This window comes from Topomyia yanbarensis, chromosome 2, assembly GCF_030247195.1.
Source record: "Topomyia yanbarensis strain Yona2022 chromosome 2, ASM3024719v1, whole genome shotgun sequence".
In the NCBI taxonomy this organism is placed as follows: Eukaryota; Metazoa; Arthropoda; class Insecta; order Diptera; family Culicidae; genus Topomyia; species Topomyia yanbarensis.
The window spans coordinates 313,589,029-313,609,972 of record NC_080671.1 but is presented as its reverse complement, the minus strand read 5'-3'; the positions used below and the strand labels follow the sequence as shown (position 1 = coordinate 313,609,972).

Below are 20,944 nucleotides of genomic sequence, written 5' to 3'. Positions count from 1 at the left end.
TAGGAAGCAAGGTGCATTTTGTTCTTGTCCCATAAAGTGATTGAAAGAGGAAAACGTTATCAAGGAAATCATCGTGAAATAAATTATAATATACATCATTGAGATATTTTAAAATCGTGTGAAAAATGAATGTGGAATGTTTGATTGCTATTAATAGAAGCAAGATCGAGAAATAAAACAGTGCCGTATGTGATACTGAAATGTTCAGTAAAAATAATGGAAAAAACAGTACCATTCGAATAGGTAGACGTGCGTACACTAATGGAAACAACAACAGTGGCAGCAATCGTTTTGGTAAATATAATGATTTTAGGGTGCCGAAGGTAGCAATTTTGAAAATTAATCACATGTTCACGCGCTCATTGGAATGTGGCAGATTGTCAGTCCGCGTAATCAGCCGGAAAGGGTTTCAATAATACGTGCCATTTGGTTGATAAGTGAGTGCATAGATTGAGGGTTTTATAAATAGGTGCACGATTTACTTTAGTCACAATGTTGTTAATTTGTGTTTACTTTCAAAATGATAAGGCCCCACTTTTAAGTTTACCGCATGTTTTCGTATTTTAAAAACCTTCATAAGCGATAAACGTCGTTAAATGTGTTTAGCAATTCGTTGAATATTATTGGATATTTTTACCGAAAGGTGTTTTCCGTATTATAGACTAGACTTGCATCGTCGTTTCTGGTAGAGAGAAAACGAGCTTAGATCGAGAGCAGTAAAGAAGCCTGCTTTCAATGCGATTATTTTGATATTGACTTTTCCGAAAAGTAATTTCGCGGTAAGCTAGTTATTGAAGAAAGGAGTTTTGATTTGACCATTATTACTAATTCTAATGTTAAAAACAAACTAAAAAACCCTCAAAACCCGTTTTTATAGGGAAAATCGCCACCATTGTTGAAACAAATTTCACGAAACCCTCTGTTCAATCCGTAAAGAATTCCAAAACTAACGTTTGCAAGCGTTTGCACGCGATGAAAAAAAATGCGATGTGAAGCGAAGGTCATAACTCCGTTGATTAAAAAAATCGAATTGAAAAAAATGAGTGCTCCACAATATTCAAAACTGAAAAGTTTGTCCTTTTGACTCCGTAAGAAAGATACTGAAAAATACTACAAGAAAAAGTACTAGTCACGACGGGCATGCAACGGCCTGTATATAAAAATACGTTTTGGCAATGTTTGTTTTGTATGTTGTAACAAAATAAAATATATTTTCAAAATAAGTTTTCAATGTGATTTTTATTTTAATTTATTAAATGTTGGGCAAGTAGTTGTTTGTTTTATTCTATAGTAAGAAATAAAAAAATGATTCTTTTGAAATAGCTATGTACTGTTTTCATCTTTAACTATCTTCTTCACTACTATTTTCGTCTTCACTGCCAGTGTCATCATCAATCACTAATAGTCGTTTTGTATCATCCGAAAATTGTTTTTTATGTTTCGGCTCTTGATGGCGAATACTCGATATTACTGGATCAGATGATTCGAGCAGTCTGTGGAGTAGATCTGTATTTTTTGCTTCACGACGATATTTACGGGTATGTATCAATCGAAACCGTTTAACGTCCTTATTTTTGGACTCCTGCGCTTCTTCCGATAGTTGTCCGATCGGCACAAGTAACGATTCTATAATTTTGGCTCCGTGGATCAAAATCTTGTGGACAGTTGCTGGCATCCGGAACCATGGGTATTGCTGAACAAGCATTCGTGCTGTTTCGATTCCATACGACTCAAATCTATCGCTTCTTACTTCGATATCTGGAATATGTAAAATTTCATTTGAGTTGAACAAATACAATAAGAATGTTAGTTACTTGAACTTAACGCTTCCAATATCGTCATACAGCGATACAACAGCTCTGGCTCAATACCACAGATTTCAGCCGATAGCCGCCAGTTTTTGAAGAAACAACGTGATGTATTACCACAGTTCGAGTTTCCATTCCCTCCTGTCCGGGGTTCATCTACTCGCAACCCAAGGTCATTCTTAAACCTTTTTTGGAGATACTTCTTTTTCTTGGCGACATTCTCTTTTTCGATTATTGTCCTGGCCTGCCACTTCTGAATATCGAGGCGATACGAAAGGTGAATAAAATATTAGAAAAATCTTATGTATGCGTGGAGTGTCGATAGGCCATATTGAAATGTGTCATCGCGAGTGTTGCGCTCGATTATCTCGTCGATGTTGTTCATAATCTTAGGCGTCGCTCCACATATATAACACCTTTGAGCAGAGCTTGTGGATGTTAACGTGTTTATCACTTTTACATCTACCATCGTCATTTTTAAATCATAATGGATAATAATTGTGCGGTTCTCATATTTAATCCTTGATGGGCGAAGTACAATTAACTGTCTATCAATGTTCTCCTTTTCGAATAAAATTAATTCAGTTGTTACTTTCCTGTATTGTATGTGCAACGGTCGGCAATAACGAACGGAAGAGGGTCGAGGATTTTGAAATGAAGTTTTGCCGTTAGTTGTAGCACTGATCGGTACGATAGACGTTACAAATATATTTGAATCAGTCTTGGTGCCATCATCATCATCGTTGAACATTTGATTAAATTCATTGAGATCACTACAGCCATCGCAACCATACTTCACAAATAATATCACGTTCTCCAGCTCCACATCCGAAAAGTTTTTTAGAGTATCAGCTATTGAAAGAATAATTCTTTCAGATGTGTGATCTAGGAGGGCCTGAAGAGTAATTTCCATTTCCGTTTCATTAATAGTTATGGCAGATTTATCGGGGTAACATTTCTTTTTTGCTTCTAGAACTCGCATATATGACGGGTAGACATCCGCATTTCGTTTTTTAGCACCCAACCTCATTCTATGGTACTGTGCCCTTGTATTGTCATTATCAAGAAGCAACGCCAATGCTTCATCAGGGGAATAAGGTACAACAAATGCAGACTTCAATGACTTTATCATTTTTGTTGCTCTATGCGGTGTTGTTTGGGTAGCCAACTGAACCACAGAAGCCTGGTCCCTCTTACCCTCTTCCCGAAGTTTCATAGAATTCGCAAAATACAGTTCGACTGAACTGTGACTAGCTCTCAAGTCTGCGGTTTTCCGTCGTTTGACACTATCTGTACTTTGGAAAAAAAAGTACCAGTTTTCTACCTCTCTTGCTGGATGACTGCGACAGTTGGTTCAACAATGACGATGGCATCGGAAATGGTTTATCAAGATAATTAGATTTATACCTCAATATCCGCTATTCGATGTAATGGCATTGTTTCCACAATGAATTAAAATTTTTACACAATATATACATAAGTTTCTCAACTTTCTCATAACCTTCGATTTCACTAGTGTCAACAATATTATACCATTTCATTAAATGTTTTAGCAGAACGGCAGATTTCTCCGAATGGCTCTCTTCTAGGTTTTTCCAAAGCATAAATAGATCCCGGTGATTCATAGGTTCTATAATCGACGGAATGAGTAACAGGATTTAAGTGAAACTAGTTTTGTTCACCGATTTGATATCAAAAAGCCGAAGAACATAGCTTATATACCATAAAACTTTTATTTACCTGCTACATGTGCAGCCATTCTAATTGTCCCGAGAATTCCAAGTTCAAACACACAAATTACAGCTTGAACGGTAGCACTAATTTCACACAGGATATCCGTGTGCAAAATGTAAACAAAGAGTTTTTGTGAAACGATCAGAATTGCCAGACCAACTTTATATAACACAGTGACGTTTGTCAGATAAAATTAAATTTGTAATTCTATTCAATTTGAATGGTTTCAACGCATGGTTGTACATACATTTTGACGGACTAAAAGCAATTCTCAAAACAGAAACTTGGTTATTCTTATTGTGCAAATGAGGAAATTGCAACTCTGATCGTTATCGGTGTAATCGGTTCGAGAAAGTTCCATCCATATTGTAGTCGTTTCCAAATTAGTCAAAATCTTTTCCACATCTTTTAGAGATTAACATTCGAAAACATTTTAATTATTGAATAACTCGTTAGTTTGAGAAAACTAAAATTCAGTATTTACGACATATTTTAGCGTTGTTTTTTTTAAAGTATTTTCATTTATTTCGTGGAACATTTGACACATAGAATAAAATGACGAAAAAAATTATATGGAATATATACTAAACAAACATTGCAAAAACGTATTTTTTATATACAGGCCGGTTGATGCCCGGTGGGACTAGTATTTTTTCTTAGAGTACTTTTCATTATCTTTCTCATGGAATCGAAATGTCTTCCACATATTTTCACATCTCTTAGTAATTGACGTTCAAAATGGCGGTATTTTTAATCAACTTTATTTGATAACTCTTAAGTTTTGAAATAAAAAAATGTTGACGTCTTTGACGAATATCTGTAATTTCTAATTTCCAACAACTTTGTAGAACATTTGAAGAATTGAAAAAATCTCAAAAAAGTTATAATGAAAAATTGGTTTTTTGGGTGTCTCCCACAAACAACGAGCTTTATCTCAACAGCCTTACATTTTGGAGAGTTTGCATGTTCAGCAAGTTTTCTCGCAGTAGAATTTTCTATAACTTTGTCATTAACATCATGACTCTATCTCAAAAGTTTGTGGAAATAAATTTTCTATCTCACTTTTAGGTGAATTAATCACAATTCAGTATACATCAAAAGAAGGGGCCTTCCATTCTGAAAAAGTGTTTCTAACAAACCAAATCTCTAAAATCAACTCCTAGAGCACCAGGAATTAAAAGCACGTTTTGGTACCATTGCGACCACTGCACAGTGGGAAAAAATGGACCCAAAACGCGACATTTTTTGAAAAGGCTGGATGTCGTTTATCAGGTAAGGTTTTCTTATGTAAAAAGGGCTTAAAAATTTGTTACTAGTATTTACAATGACCGCACGGTACGCTATCATGCCCGTTTTGCCCCAATTCTCCTTTTCGCGTGAGTTTAGTTTCAAAACTGAATATATAACTCGGAAGAAAGTTAGAAACGACTGACAAAAATTGATATTTCTTATGTAAAAAAGTCCAGAAAATCGGTTGAAAACATTTAGAATCATCTCACGAAACGTATACATCCATTTTACCCCAATTCACCGCAAAACTAAAGTTTGAAGTTAATCCTGGCTTTATATTTCGGTAAAAGGCTATATGCGGCTGATCAAAAGTGATGATTCTTATGTATAAAAATCCTGGTTATCGTTTGAATATGGTTAGACTGGTAGCCCGAAACGTATGTACCCGTTTTACCCCAATTCTTCCCATAACTCAAGTATAAAGTCAAACCAGGCTCTACATTTCAGAAAGAGGCTGAATGCGGTTGATCAAAAGTAGTATTTCTTATGAAAAAAAATTCTGGGAAATCGATTGAAGATAGTTAGAATGGCCGCACGAAACATGTGTACTCGTTTTACCCCAAATCTTCCCATATATCAAATGGAAAATTAAACCTGACTGTGCTTCTCGAAAAGAGGCTGAAGGTGGCTGATGAAAAGTAGTAATCTTTATATAGAAAAATCCGGGGAATCGGTTGAAGATAGTTGGAATGGCCGCACGAAACGTTTGTATCCGTTTTACCCCAATTATTTACATAATACAAGCGTGGTGATTCACCTTACTCAATATTTCAGAAAGAAGCAGAAAGCGGTTGATCAAAACTAATTTTTTTATGCCAAATAATCCAGGAAATCGATTGAAGGTAGTACGAATGACCGGACAAAACACGTGTATCCGTTTTACCCCAACTTCTTCCCATAGCTCAAGTGTGAGCTTAAACCTGGCTGTACTTCTCGGAAAGAGGCTGAATTCGGCTGATGAAAAATAGTAATTCTTATGTACAAAATTCCGGGCAATAGATTCGAGATAGTTAGAATAACCGCACGAAACGTGTATATCCGTTTTACCCCAATTCTTCCCATAGCTCAAGTGTGAGGTTAAACCTAGCTCTGCTTCTCCGAATAAAGCTGAATGCGGCTGATAAAACGTAGCAATTCCTATGTAAAAGCTTCCGGGAAATCGAATGAAAATAGTTAGAATGACCATACGAAACGTCTATACCCGTTTTACCCCAATTCTTCACATAATGTATGTGTGAAGTTATACCTTACTCATTATTTCAGCAAGAGGCTGTAAGCGGCTTACCAAAGTAGTTTCTCTTGTGTAAATCAGTTCAGAGAATCGATTGAAAATACTTGGAATGACCGCACGAAACGTGTTGACCCGTTTTACCCCAATTCTGTCCCTTACACTTGTGTGAAATTATACTTACCCAACATTTCAGAAAGAGGCTGAAAGCGGCTGATAAAAAGTAATTTTTTATGTTAAATACTTCAGGGAATTTATGAAGGTAGCTAGAATACCCGCACGAAACATGTGTACCCGTTTTACCCTAAGTTCCTCTGATAACTCAAATATGAAATTAAACCTGGCTGTACTTCTCCGAAATAGGCTGACTGCAACTGATGAAAAATATTAATTCTATGTACTGAAAATTCGCGTTGAGCTTGTTTTTGAAAGGATGAGTAAGGTATAACTTCAAACATACATTACGTGAAGAATTGGGGCAAAACGGGTATACACGTTTCGTGCGGTCATACGAGCTATCTCCAATCGATTCCCCGAAATTTTGTACCTAACAATAACTACTTTTCGTCAGCCGCATTCAGCCTCTTCCCGAGAGGTACAGCCAGGTTTAACTTGACATGTGAGCTATGGGAGAAATTTGGGGTAAAACGGATACATAACGGACATATTTTGTCCAGTCATTCGAACTATCTTCAATCAATTTCCTGGACTATTTAACATAAAAAAGTTACTTTTAGTCGGCCGGTTTCAGCCTGGTTCGGAAATAACGAGTAAGACATTACTTCACACATACATTATGTGAATAATTGGGGTAAAACAGATACAAATGTTTCGTGCGGTCATTCCAACTATCTTCAACTGATTCTCCGGATTTTTCTACATAAGAATTACTACTTTTCATCAGCCGCATTCAGCCTCTTTCCGAGAAGTACAGCCAGGTTTAACCTCAAACTTGAGCTATGGGAAGAAGTTGGGGTAAAACGGATACACGTGTTTTGACCGGTCATTCGAACTACCTTCAATCGATTTCCTGGATTATTTGGTATAAAAAAATTAGTTTTGATCAACCGCTTTCTGCTTCTTTCTGAAATATTGAGTAAGGTGTATCACCACGCTTGTATTATGTAAATAATTGGGGTAAAACGGATACAAACGTTTCGTGCGGCCATTCCAACTATCTTCAACAGATTCCTCGGATTTTTCTATATAAGACTTACTTCTTTTCATCAGTCACCTTCAGCCTCTTTTCGAGAAGCACAGTCAGGCTGAACTTTTCACTTGAGATATAGGAAGATTTGGGGTTAAACGAGTACACATGTTTCGTGCGGCCATTCTAACTATCTTCAATCGATTTCCCAGAATTTTTTGCATAAGAAATACCACTTTTGATCAACCGCATTCAGCCTCTTTCTGAAATGTAGAGCCTGGTTTGACTTTATACTTGAGTTATGGGAAGAATTGGGGTAAAATGGGAACATACGTTTCGGGCGACCAGTCTAACCATATTCAAACGATAACCTGGATTTTTATACATAAGAATCATCACTTTTGATCAGCCGCATATAGCCTTTTACCGAAATATAAAGCCAGGATTAACTTCAAACTTTAGTTTTGCGGTGAATTGGGGTAAAATGGGTGTATACGTTTCGTGAGATGATTCCAAATGTCTTCAATCAATTTTCTGGACTTTTTCACATAAGAAATATCAATTTTTGTCAGCCGTTTTCAACTTTCTTTCGAGTTATATATTCAGTTTTGAAAATAAACTGAAACGAAAAGGAGTATTGGGGCAAAACGGACATGATAGCGTACTTTACGGTCATTTTAAATACCTGCAATCGACTCCCCAGACATTTTTACATAAGAAGTATTCATCTTTGATTACAACACTTAGCCTTCTATCAAGCTATTGAGTAAAGTCGCGTTTTCGATACTTTTTTTTCCCACTGTGCACTGTGCTACGATGAGTTTTTGATATAATTTTTAAATTCAAAGGAGAAAAAAGGTTTCTTATAAAATGGCGGAATTTTTCGTGAAAAATAGTGAGTATTGAACGGATGATGGCGGCCAATTAATAATATTGGGATTAAGGGGATAAGAATATTTGCATTTTTTTCGCTTTTCGATTATTTTCTTGTTTAAATCAAGTAGAAATTTTGTGGCAAACTCACAATTTCTGGAAATATTTATATTTATAAGGTTACCTTTCTAAAACACAAAATCGCGAATGAAGCCAATGCAAAAGAAACGTCAAATGACACGTGTGAAATGAAGCAACAGTTAAAAAATAGTTACCATTATTCAGTTTATTATTATTATATAGTATATTATTTCGATAATATATTTCGTATATTTCGAATAACAAAATGGTGTGCGATTTTTATGCATAGCTTTAGCAGTTCGTACAAGATTTGATTAAAAATCTTTTTAAAGATTTAAGTATGTGAAAAGTTAAATATTGGAGGTAACAACACAAAGCCTGGATGAAATATTATAACAACAATCGTTTCTCGACACATCTTTATAAATGAGCTTATTGTACGGACAATTTCTGTGCCGCGAAATAACACCATGAATTTTTTCATATTATTTTCTACTCTAGTACTTCTCCAACAAATCTTAACAATATTAAAAATTATGATTCTAGAAAAAACTTTGAAAATGCTGGTTCGAATCCGCTTTTCTTTCATATTGAATAAATGGGTTGCATTTAGACGAAGGGGCGCAGCGACTGCCATTGATCCATCTCCTTTTTAACAAAGCCATTGAGTCGATGTGATCTTGTCGAAAACTAGTTTGGCAACTTCAAGTACTTTTACACGCCGATTATTCACTATAACATTAATCAATTTTATGCGCTATAAGTAATTCTGTTACGTTGCAGCACATACAGTTATGACAATTAATTGAATTTGTTTGTTAGTGGGTGGATTCCAATGACTTTTTTGCCTGCTTCTATTCGCATGCATCTGGAATGAGCGTCCGATGGCCGATGAGCGTCCGAGTTTCAGTTTGCAACGCTATACACATTTCTTGCATCTTTCAACACTGACCTTTTGCATTACATTATTAATACTGTTAATTTTTGCCCCGAACCCCGATTAATACGATTAAAGGTCACGAACAGACCTTGGTCGCTGCTGGTCGCTCGCGAAGGAGCACAACCATGCAGACTCTGTGTGCTACAACAAACACCCAGTCCAACGCCAGTGAGTCTCGTGCTGCTTTATGTACTGCTTGTTCAACGGGGTCTCATGAATATACGTTTTAAGCGGAATAGTCGATAAGACTGGAATAGGTTCGCGAACATAATTGATGATGGCCCTAATTATACTTTTTGTGCAATTTTTCTTTGATTCTTTGTCCGTGGATAGGACGTGAAAGTGGAAGTAACAGCACTATCGTGTAGATTGCCGCTAAGAGTATCGAAACAAAACTTTCGAGTCAACAAGCATAAGAACTATTGGATATTGGATATATTAGATATTTATATTACATACACAATGGTTAGGTTTATAGATTTGAAAGTTCATGAGATTGTATTTTTAAGGATGTTTTGTTTCTTTGACGTTGCCTAAGTCAGTCTTTTTTAATTTTTTATATATACGATAATCATTCTGTAGTGAATTTTGTGATTCAAAAACATATTTCAGTTATTTAAATAAGAAAAATTGATGTATGAAATCTGTGATTTATTGGTACTATTCATCCGAAACAAATGATTTAAAGTGTTTTAGGAAGTGTGCCTTTCGGGTGTACACTAGAATGAGTCGATTGTTTTATAATTTGCGACAATCACTGTGGTCCAGAATGCAAATTTTAGCATGAATTCTCTTCTAACGGGACGACAACCGTTTACAGTTATTTTATGCGAACATTGCTTTTTTTTTTTATTCATTTCGTTTATTTGATAGGCACAAATGCGTTAGCTTGGCGGTGCCAAATGCTTTTGTTTCTACATTTTGGATATCTTAAAACTAGGAGGTTACAATGTTGAAATATTTTTTTACAAAGGAAAAGAAAGTTTACAGCTATCTTAAGACTAGAAATAAGATTCAATATACAAAAGAGGGCCAAAAGATTTTTTTATGAAAAAATTTAAAACAAGGGATTCACTTTGATATACAAGAGGGGGAGTAATAGTATTTTACGAAATATTTTACGGTTATCTTAAAACTAACAATATAGTTTAGTACACAAAAGGGGGAACAAATATTTATGAGAAATTTCACAGAAATCTTAAAACTAGGGATTCAATTCTATTTACAAGATGGAGGACAAGAGTTTCAATAAAGAGTAAAAATTATAGCTATCTTAAAACTAGGAATACAGAATACTAATTTGAATTTTTTAACTAAAACTTATGCTTGGTCAAGATATTCAGAGTGTGGCTTATTTCCGCATCAGTGTAGCAGCAGTTGTATCAAGGACAGGGGAGAGACAGGGAAAGAAGAGCAAAACTTGCAACTTTCGCTCGAACGGCGGGGGGGGGGGGGGAGGGGGATCAGCGTATCAAATTTGCGCCTCAGTATAGTAAGTCGTCGAGTACCGGATTGGCGGATGGTATTCTTCGGACCCGCGGGGAATCTTTCAAAAGTCATCGGACCTCGAGTCGCTCTCGCTTCAGTTTCCTTCTATGCAGGCGTAGTGGTAAGGGCGATGGCGGTTACATAGTGGCACTCTGGAGCTGATCGGTTCCACAAGGCAGGAGGAAACTCTAAAAACGAGAAATAAAAGAGAGGGGCTAAATTGGGATATTTATCGTTTTTATGAAGGTATAAATAAGGGACATATAGGGGAAATCACGAGTTGCCAGCATATCTCGGACTGGTACATTGGGTGGTCTACCTCGGGCCCGAAGGGATTCCTTTAACTGAGACCTGGCGTCACAATACCCGGCGCATACCCAGACAATGTGTTCGATGTCGTGATAGCCCTCGTCACAAGCGCACAGACTACTCTCCGCAAGCCCAATACGTCGCAAATGCGCATCCATGGTGTAGTGATTGGACATAAGTCGGGACATTACGCGAATAAAATCCCGACCCACATCCATCCCCCTGAACCAAGGCTTCGTTGATACCTTTGGGATAATAGAATGTAGCCATCGTCCAAGTTCCCCGTTGCTCCACGAGGGTTGCCAACTGTTGAGCGTCCTCTGACGACAAATACTAAAAAATTCGTTGAAGCAGATTGGTCTTTCGTATATGTCACCATTTAATGCGCCCGCCTTTGCTAATGAGTCGGCCTTTTCATTGCCCGGGATAGAACAATGAGAGGGGACCCAAACAAAGGTAATCTGATAAGATTTTTCAGATAACGTACACAAGGACTCCTGTATCATACCCAGAAAATACGGGAGTTGCTTTTTTGGCTTCACCGCACGAAGAGCCTCGATAGAGCTGAGGCTGTCCGAAACGATGAAGTAGTGATCTGTGGGCAGAGTGTCGATGATCCCAAGGGTGTACTGAATTGCAGCTAACTCTGCGACGTAAACTGAAGCGGGATCATTGAGCTTGAATGAAGCGGTGATAGTATTGTTGAAGATACCGAAGCCAGTGGACCCATCGAGATTTGATCCGTCAGTGTAAAACATTTTGTCGCAGTCGACTTCTCGGAATTTATTATAAAATATATTGGGGATCACCTGCGGGCGTATATGGTCCGGGATTCCACGAATCTCTTCCTTCATGGATGTGTCGAAGAATACAGTAGAATCAGAAGTATCTAGGAAACGGACACGGTTGGGATAGTACGAAGAAGGATTGATGCTCTGTGCCATGTAGTCGAAGTACAAGGACATAAAACGGGTTTGAGAATTAAGCTCGACGAGCCTCTCGAAATTTTGAATTACCAACGGGTTCAGAATGTCGCATCGGATGAGCAATCGATATGAGAGTTCCCAAAATCGATTTTTTAGCGGAAGAACGCCCGCCAGCACTTCGAGACTCATCGTATGGGTCGAGTGCATGCAACCCAAGGCAATGCGCAAGCAACGATACTGGATTCTCTCCAGTTTGATGAAGTGTATGTTCGCAGCGGAGCGGTAACAGAAACACCCGTACTCCATCACCGACAATATCGTTGTTTGGTACAACCTGATCAGGTCTCCTGGGTGAGCACCCCACCATGTTCCAGTTATTGTTCGGAGAAAATTGATCCTTTGTTGGCATTTCTGTTTCAGATACCTAATGTGACATCCCCAGGTACCTTTAGAGTCGAACCAGACCCCGAGATATTTAAATGTGAAAACCTGGTTGATCGTTGCACCCATTAATAGAAGCTGGAGTTGCGCCGGCTCACGCTTCCTAGAAAAAACAACCAACTCAGTTTTCTCCGTGGAGAACTCAATACCCAGCTGAAGAGCCCAAGCAGACAAATTGTCCAAGGTATTTTGTAATGGTCCTTGCAAGTCGGCAGCTTTGGGCCCTGTAACAGAGACCACCCCGTCGTCTGCAAGTTGCCTTAGCGTGCATGAATTGGCAAGACAATCGTCAATGTCATTCACGTAAAAATTGTAGAGCAGGGGACTTAGACATGAGCCCTGGGGAAGACCCATGTAGCTAAATCGCGATGTTGTTAAATCGCCATGCGAAAAATGCATGTGCTTTTCAGACAACAGGTTTAGCAAAAAGTTATTTAAAATTGGTGAAAGACCATGCTGGTGCAGCTTCTCTGACAGAATGTTGATAGAAACTGAGTCAAAAGCCCCCTTAATATCCAAGAAGACTGATGCCATCTGCTCTTTGTTAGCATAGGCCATTTGGATTTCTGTAGAAAGCAACGCAAGGCAATCGTTCGTCCCTTTGCCTTTGCGGAAGCCAAATTGTGTATCTGACAGTAAGCCATTTGCTTCAACCCAATTGTCGAGGCGAAACAAGATCATTTTCTCGAATAACTTCCGAACACAGGACAGCATTGCAATCGGCCGATACGAGTTGTGGTCGGAGGCTGGTTTTCCTGGTTTTTGGATGGCGATGACCTTCACTTGCCTCCATTCATAAGGGACAATGTTACCCTCAAGAAACTTGTTAAATAAATTCAACAGGCGCCTTTTTGCAGTGTCAGGCAGATTCTTCAGCAAGTTGAATTTGATTCTGTCTAACCCTGGGGCGTTATTGTTGCACGATAAGAGAGCAAGTGAGAACTCCACCATCGAAAACGGTGTTTCGTTCGCGGTATCGTGAGAAGACGCGGCGCGGTACGTTTTCTGTACCGGGACAGAGTCCGGACAGATCTTCTTGGCGAAAGCGAATATCCAACGGTTTGAATATTCCACATTCTCGTTGGTACTATTATGATTACGCATACGTCGAGCCGTACCCCAAAGAGTGCTCATCGCTGTTTCTCTCGTTAACCCGTCGACGAACCGGCGCCAATAACTGCGTTTTTTGGCTTTCATTAGACTCTTCATTCGCCTTTCTAACGACGCGTACTGTTGATAGCTAGCGGGTAACCCGTCTTCCCGGAAGGCCTTATATGCAGTGGACTTTTCCGCGTACAGCTCTGAGCACTCTTTATCCCACCACAGGGTGGGAGACCGTCCATGGGTATTCGCGCTGGGTACTGGTTTAGTCTGAGCTTGATTCGCACTGTCGAGAATCAAGCCAGCCAAAAACCTGTACTCTTCCTCCGGAGGAAGTTCTTGAGTGGATTCGATTTTAACGGATATCGCGGTCGCGTAACTCTTCCAATCAATGTTCCGTGTGAGGTCATACGATACATTGATTGTTTCCGATGGTCTTGAACCGTTAGCAATTGAAATCACGATAGGCAAATGATCGCTACCGTGGGGATCAGGGATCACCTTCCACATACAATCTAACTGTAGCGATGTCGAGCAAAGCGATAAATCCAACGCGCTTGCGCGTGCTGGTGGTGTAGGAATCCGCGTCATTTCTCCCGTGTTTAAGATGGTCATGTTGAAATTATCGCAAAGATCTTGGATTAATGTTGATCTATTATCATCATGAAGACAGCCCCATACCGTACCGTGCGAGTTAAAGTCTCCCAGAACTAGCCGCGGTGCCGGTAAGGATTCCGTGATATTACAAAGCGTTCGGTGCCCTACCGAGGCTCTAGGAGGAATGTAGATGGAAGCAATGCAAAGGTCTTTACCTTTGATTAAAACTTGACAAGCGACAATTTCAATGCCTGGTGTCGAAGGAAGGTTAATTCGGTTGAAAGAATAGCACTTTTTGATCCCCAAAAGTACTCCTCCATAGGGGTTTTCTCGATCCAGACGAATTATATTAAAGTCGTGGAAGTTGAGATTTATATCGGAAGTTAACCAAGTTTCACATAATGCGAAAGCATCACATTTTAAACTATTTAGTAAAAATTTAAAGGAATCGATTTTCGGGAGGATACTTCTGCTGTTCCACTGTAGAACAGTGATCGAATCGGTGACCTCGTTCGATGACTTAGCCATCGAAGGATACGATCGCTGCAAGGAGGGGCCATTTAGTAGTCAACTGCTTCAAAAATGTTTGCACTATAGGGAGAAAACGTATCAGAAGGCTTTTAAGAGGATCAGTAACATTGAAAGCTGTGAAAATTAAGTCCACTATGTCAGAAAATTTCATTAGTCCGCTACTGGACTGAGTATCTGTTTGAAAAAAGGGGACACTTGGGGTTTTGGATGTCCCTGGAAGTGGTGGGTACTCCTTGTTAGAATTAATATTTCCAAGTCCTGGAGCAAATTGCTTCGGCTTTTGTACATCACTTCCGTTGGATCTATTGGTTGTAGATGGCGCACTCTGAGTGGACGACACCTTGGCACCCTTACGAGGCAATGTAGGGGAGGCTGGATTTCTCCTCTTCCTGGATTCCCCTGGGTTAACCAAAGATGTTCCCTCTCGTGGGTCGTCAGATTCTTGCTCAACGTTAGCCAAACCAGCATAGGGATTTTCGGACAGGACAGATGGCGAAGCATTCTTTAGCATTTCTGCATAAGAACGCCTTGAGCGTTCCTTAAGGGAGCGCTTAATTTTATCCCCGCGCTGCTTGTACGCAGGACATGATTTAAGAGCATGTGAAGGGCCCCCGCAGCAAATACACTTTTCAGTTTCTTTGTCGCAAGAGTCATCCTCATGCTCTCCTTCGCATTTGCCGCATCGTTTCTTATTTCCACAATATGTGGCTGTGTGGCCCAACTGCTTGCAATTGCTGCAGCTCATGACCCGCGGTACAAACAGGCGAACTGGTAGGCGAACCCTGTCAAGGAGGATGTAGTTGGGAAGAGAGGACCCGGCGAATGTCACCCGAAGCGAGCCTGATAGAGAGTAGGTAGTCTTACCTCCCTCGGTGTTTGCGGTATACAATTGTTTGCATTCTAAGATCTTAATCTGTTCAAGAGAGGGGTCCTTAAAGCAGCCAACCCCGTGCTCCAACAGTTCTTCGCATTTCAGGCCCGGTTCGGACACTACCCCATCGATTTCACAGGCCACACAAGGCACGTATGCTTTAAATTCCCGTGTAAAGCGCTCACAGCAAGCAATCGCGTTTGCCTGGCCGAGATCATTCACTAGAACACGTATCTTGTTTGCCCGAACACGTGTTATCTGAGCTACAGCCGGGTAATTAGCAGTCAGATCTCGAGAAAGTTTTAATATATTAACCGGTTTCTCTCCGGTCCGAAAATATACCACCCATGGCCCAGAGGAACCTTCTGGGTACTGCTTTATACGGGGAGCAATGCGAGTATTAGGGGGATCAGGGACTTCCATGATTACATCAGATGGTATTTCGCCCTCGGCCATTTAAGCACGAGGGCAGAGCGTTATATAAACGGGAATGTGTCTTATTATTTGATTTGAGTAAAGTAGGGAAAAGGAAAGAAAGCAAACGAGGAAAAAAAATAAAGCAAAACTTATCTGCAAACAACGTCGATTGTTCCGCACCAGCGAAAACAATGTACTGGATTTACTGCCGGCACCAGCAGAATGGCAGCTAACGAACGAACAAAGGATGACCTTGATTCACTAAAATTTACACACCGAACAGCACTGTGAAATATAACGATCCGTTCCGTTCAAAGGTTGGGAGACGTATGAACATTGCTTTGTTTAGACTTACTTGTATATGGCGGTCACGACGACTGTCATATGCTGATGAGCGGAACGCGAAAGTCTAATAATGTCTTTGGGAAAATTTTCGTTGTGTTTCAAACCCCTTCTTTTTGTTAAAACAACATTTAGAGTGGTTCTTATTTTACCAAGATCAAAAAATTAACTTTTTATTCATTTTAGATAGCGCCATACTACTTTAAGTGAAGTTGTAGATCGACCAATTTTTCTCCTGCAATAAATTCAAAGTCAAGATGATACGTTTTGTATTTCATGGTCACAATAAGTCTGTAGGGGAAGATGGGGTAAAACGCACCCCCGGGGCAAAATGCACCCCTTGATTATATCGAAAACCGCTGAAAATTTCTAGAAAACGGCAACACCCGTCGGAAGTCCGCCTTAGTAAACATACACTGTCAAAGTTTGATAACCGTACATCAATAGCAGCTCGAGAAATAAACAAAAAACAAAAACGTGCTCTTCTCATGTAATTATTGTTGCTCGTGCAACAAGGATTTTCCGCTCTTAGAAATACTGTTTTACTATTATATTAGAGCATTCCAGTTTTATTTCTACCGTTGTTCATTATTCTGTCGCACTGCATATGAAAAATCTACTAAATAATTCACTTTTTGCTAAAATAATATGTCTGCTCCATCGGGGGCAAAATGCCCTCTTCTCTGATTTTGCTGGTTTTTAATCGAAAACAGAAAAAATCGTTCTGAAAACCTACCAATTGCATAATCTAAGGCTATTTAATGGCACACTTTTGTGAAATCTCGTTAGAAAACAAAATTACTTGCTTGTTCGCCGAGCATTATGCCCCGTTGTTGCGGTGCTTTCTACCCCGTTGTTATAGTGCATTGTGCCCCATTGTTGTGTTGCATCTTGCCCCCGCACAGGTGCGTTTTGCCCCGCTTATTTTTCAAAAAGTGATTTTTGATGATTTTGAAAAATTGAATTATTTTCATGTTTTTGAATATTTTGCAAAGCGTTATGGTTTTGATTACAGAGGAAAATGTTGGCTACACGATATCATTAATTAAATTCTCCCAATTGATCTTCTATAGCTTAGTTATGATCATATTTCCTTAGGGGGTGCGTTTTACCCCATCTTCCCCTATAGTATATGTGTTCGGTATGATCAAGCGAGCCAGTTAGTCGTGTGTGAAGTGAAATCCACAAATTGCTGTCATTTCGGGACGTGTTTTAGGCGTTTATTCACTAGAAAAGTGTCCAAAGGATCGTTGGATAGTTATACATTATGGAATACGTCTAAGGAAATAGATTCTTGTAGTATAACGACCCGAAAAATTGTTTCTCGGAGGTTTTTCTTCACCGCAGAATGGTATATTTTTCTATAAACATATTCTAATTTATATATCTATTATATTCAATTAAATACACTAAATACGTGTCGATTTCTTACATCATGTAAGGAATCGAAAGTCTTATGGTAATGTTATAATCCATTTGATACAAACGTTACATTAAGGCGGGGCTGGTTAATGGAACGATTACCTCGGAACACGGTTTGCCCTGTATACGAAATGGGTAATCGGAAAATTAATTGAGCTAGCGCCTACCTAAATCCTGGAACCAAGTTATTTGTAGGTATGTATATAAATACATGGAAAAAACTTTTTTCTGTAAACCGCTACCGGACAGTGGAAGTTAGGATGGTTAAAACACACACAATAAATTTAAAGTCCAGGGTGTTACTACACGTTTCTTAGAAAAATTGTTTCTATATAACTTTTGCGGCTTGATTTGAAACTGATCGTGTATTTTCGTTCCTGTGGCATGATAATCGTGTGCGCAGCCCCAAGCCGCTGAAGGTGGTTGATGGGCAGTCCTAATAGCCCCGCACACTCACTATGCACAAAAGGTGTGAGCGTTTTGAAAATATGTGTTTTCACCGAAACAAAAACTATGGAATGGAGCATCAAGCTTTCCAAATCACTTTCCTGTTATTTTTCACTTTTATTTGTTGTTTTAATCACGGTTTTACCATTATAATGATTTTTTGAGAATGGCACAAAATGAAACACGTATCTTTTCTAAAAAAAACTGACTTAATTCACCTAACAGATGGATGAGACATTTCTTACACATACCACTGTTGGATCATTCATTAGTTTGCAGAACTCAGGCATCCACATATGGGTGGGATGCACACAGTTTCGAGTTCTGCACGAATAAAACCTCGAATAAAATGAATAAAATATAAAAAATCAATAAAACAAACAAAATTTGTTTTAGGGCAAAGAAATGATAATTGGTTATCTAATTCATAAAGTAAGCAAGATGATTAATATAAATCAATTAAATTTGTTCAGCTCACTAAAAGAAAAATTAGACAATATAAAAAGTTATAGAAATAATAGAATAAATTAAATTGATTCAAACTAACAAATTGGATGAAATGAATAAAAGGAATAACTGAACAAAATCAATAAAATTAATAAAACGAAGAGACAGAATAAAATGCATGAAACAAAATGAATAAGATAATAAAATTAATGGAATTAGTAATACTAATAAAATTACTAAAATGAATAAAATAGAAAACATAAATGATATGATTAAAAAGTTAGAATAAATTAAATAAAAATATATAACATTATAAAATACAAATGTAAAAAATAAAAAAATAATATGCAAAAAGTAAATAAAATGCAAAGAAGGAAAATAAACACAATAAAATGGTTTAAACGATCAAAATAAAAAAAAATTAAGCGATGATAAAAAATTATAAAATCAATTAAATCAATTAATTTGCATTAAATTAATAATTTGAAAGAAATGAATAGACTGAATGATTGAAAAAATGGCGGGGTCGGGCGTAGTTGGTAAAACGATTGCCTTATACGCAACTAACCTGGGTTCGATTCTCAACCCCGCACATAGGGTTAGAGATTTTCCAAAACAAATTTCTCTAACCCAAAAAGAACCTCTATAATCAAAATAAAAAAATGGTCTGAAGTAAATGATTAAATTGCATGGATTGGAAAAATTGATAAAATGCATGAATTTAGTAAATTTTTAAATTAATGATGTGAATAAAATTTAATGCTGAATTAAATAAAACATTAAATTCTGGACGAAATGCAAGATTAGAATACAACGTTCATATATTTTAAATTGGTCAAGTTTTCACAATGAATAAAATAAACAAAACGAATAATGTCCATGAAATGAATAAATTGAAAAATGAGTATATAATATGAAATGTAAAATGAATTAATTTTAATTAAGTAAATGAATAAAACGGATTGTACGAATTTGAGAGCCATTGTTTCAGAAAATTCTGAAATGTTTGTAAAAATCCCTTTATTTGAAAAATGGATATTTATCCCATAATATAGAATGCACCTTAGAGTATCTCCGTTCTTTTTTATTTTTGCCTTCTCGTTTTCGTTCTTGTTTTCTTTACGGCGCACAGAGGAGTAACTAGAACAAATTCTTGGCCAATAGCCAAAAAAAAATCGTTTTTTTATTAAGTTATATTTTTTTAGATACCTAAAGGCATACTGCTTATTGTGGTAAAATAAAGAGTATGCCAAAAATTGCTAAAGAATTTTTGCATGGATGCAAAATGGTGATTTTTTTTATTATATATCCAGCAAAATCGCTTTCAAATGATGATGACTGTATTAAATAAGACAATATTAAAAATAACCGAAAATAGTAGGGTTGCTGTTTATTGGACCAGCTTTAAAACAACTTTTTTAACAAGTTATTCCAAATTTGAATGATAAAAAAGTTACATTATACGGCAAGATCCGGCAAAGTTGCTGAAAGAACATTACAAAACAAGATTCCGGCTACTCAAAAAACATTCAATATCTTCCGATCTTTTCCGATCCTCAAATTCCAAGCGATTTGAAAATATTGATATTTTTTCTAATTTGAAGTGCGCCAAAATGCTGTAGGGTCAAATACTATGTTTGGCAAAAAGAAACTTTATGAATATGTGCACAGGTATCCCTTTTCTTCTTCCTTTTCCACTGACCAACTGTTCATGCAGCAGGAAAAACAAATGTATTCACAAAGATCACCTCAAAAATACTATAGTATTCGGAAGGATCTAGAAAATTGACCCCTGCAATGGTAAGTGGATAGATGCTAAATAGTCCCAAAAACCAGTTATTTTCTATTTGTAGTTCATATTAAGGCATAATAACAGCAATAGCCGCAATAAATAGTTTTGGCCAGTATTCGACCCCAGTTACTCCTCTGTGCGGCGTCGTTTAAGATTATCTGGCCTTTCTTATTTGTTGGTGGGCCTTAATTTGTTATTATTCAACGGGAACGTTTGTGTTGGTACTCAAAGATGTCTTTTTGGTTACCAATTTCCGATCCATCCAATTACAATTCATTCTCTTTTTAATAATACTTATAGATTGCGAATTGTTTCGTTCGGAATTCTCGTTCCGGAGATATAGATTAATGAGTCCTATACAAACAAATACCAAGATAAAGAAATGGTTCAAACTCTCAGGATTAGTATTTAAATTTTTGGGTAAGCAAGTGAGCCGTTGAGAGTGTCTCTTAACATATACACATGAACATTTTTGGAATTAAAAGTCTTAATTTTTGCAAATAAATCTGTTCTAGTCACATTTATCATGGAAAATGGTTTTTAGGGATATCAGTACAGATGTAGTCAGATCAACTATCTGTGCATTGCATAAACTCTGATTGTTATCCTCGCTAATTTACTTACAGAATACGGAGTACTGAAATGAAACGTGTACTGAATTATTCACCGTTTCTCTTATAATTGTGACCGCCATTGAACCTTCGATTGAAGC

The 20,944-nt window shown here is 37.7% G+C and overlaps 1 protein-coding gene across 3 annotated transcripts in view; it reads left to right on the top strand.

Annotated features, from left to right (window-relative positions):
• Positions 1-20,944, top strand: part of LOC131683594 (protein TANC2) — a 283,296-nt gene that overhangs the window by 43,553 nt on the left and 218,799 nt on the right. The window contains exon 1 of one of the 3 annotated variants that reach the window (XM_058965702.1): positions 17-294. The exons of the other annotated variants lie outside the window; for them this stretch is intronic. Within the exon in view, the coding sequence (XP_058821685.1) occupies positions 201-294 (94 nt within the window). The 5' untranslated portion in view covers positions 17-200. Of the gene's footprint in view, positions 1-16; positions 295-20,944 lie in introns of those variants that run through there. 3 annotated transcript variants of the gene reach the window in all.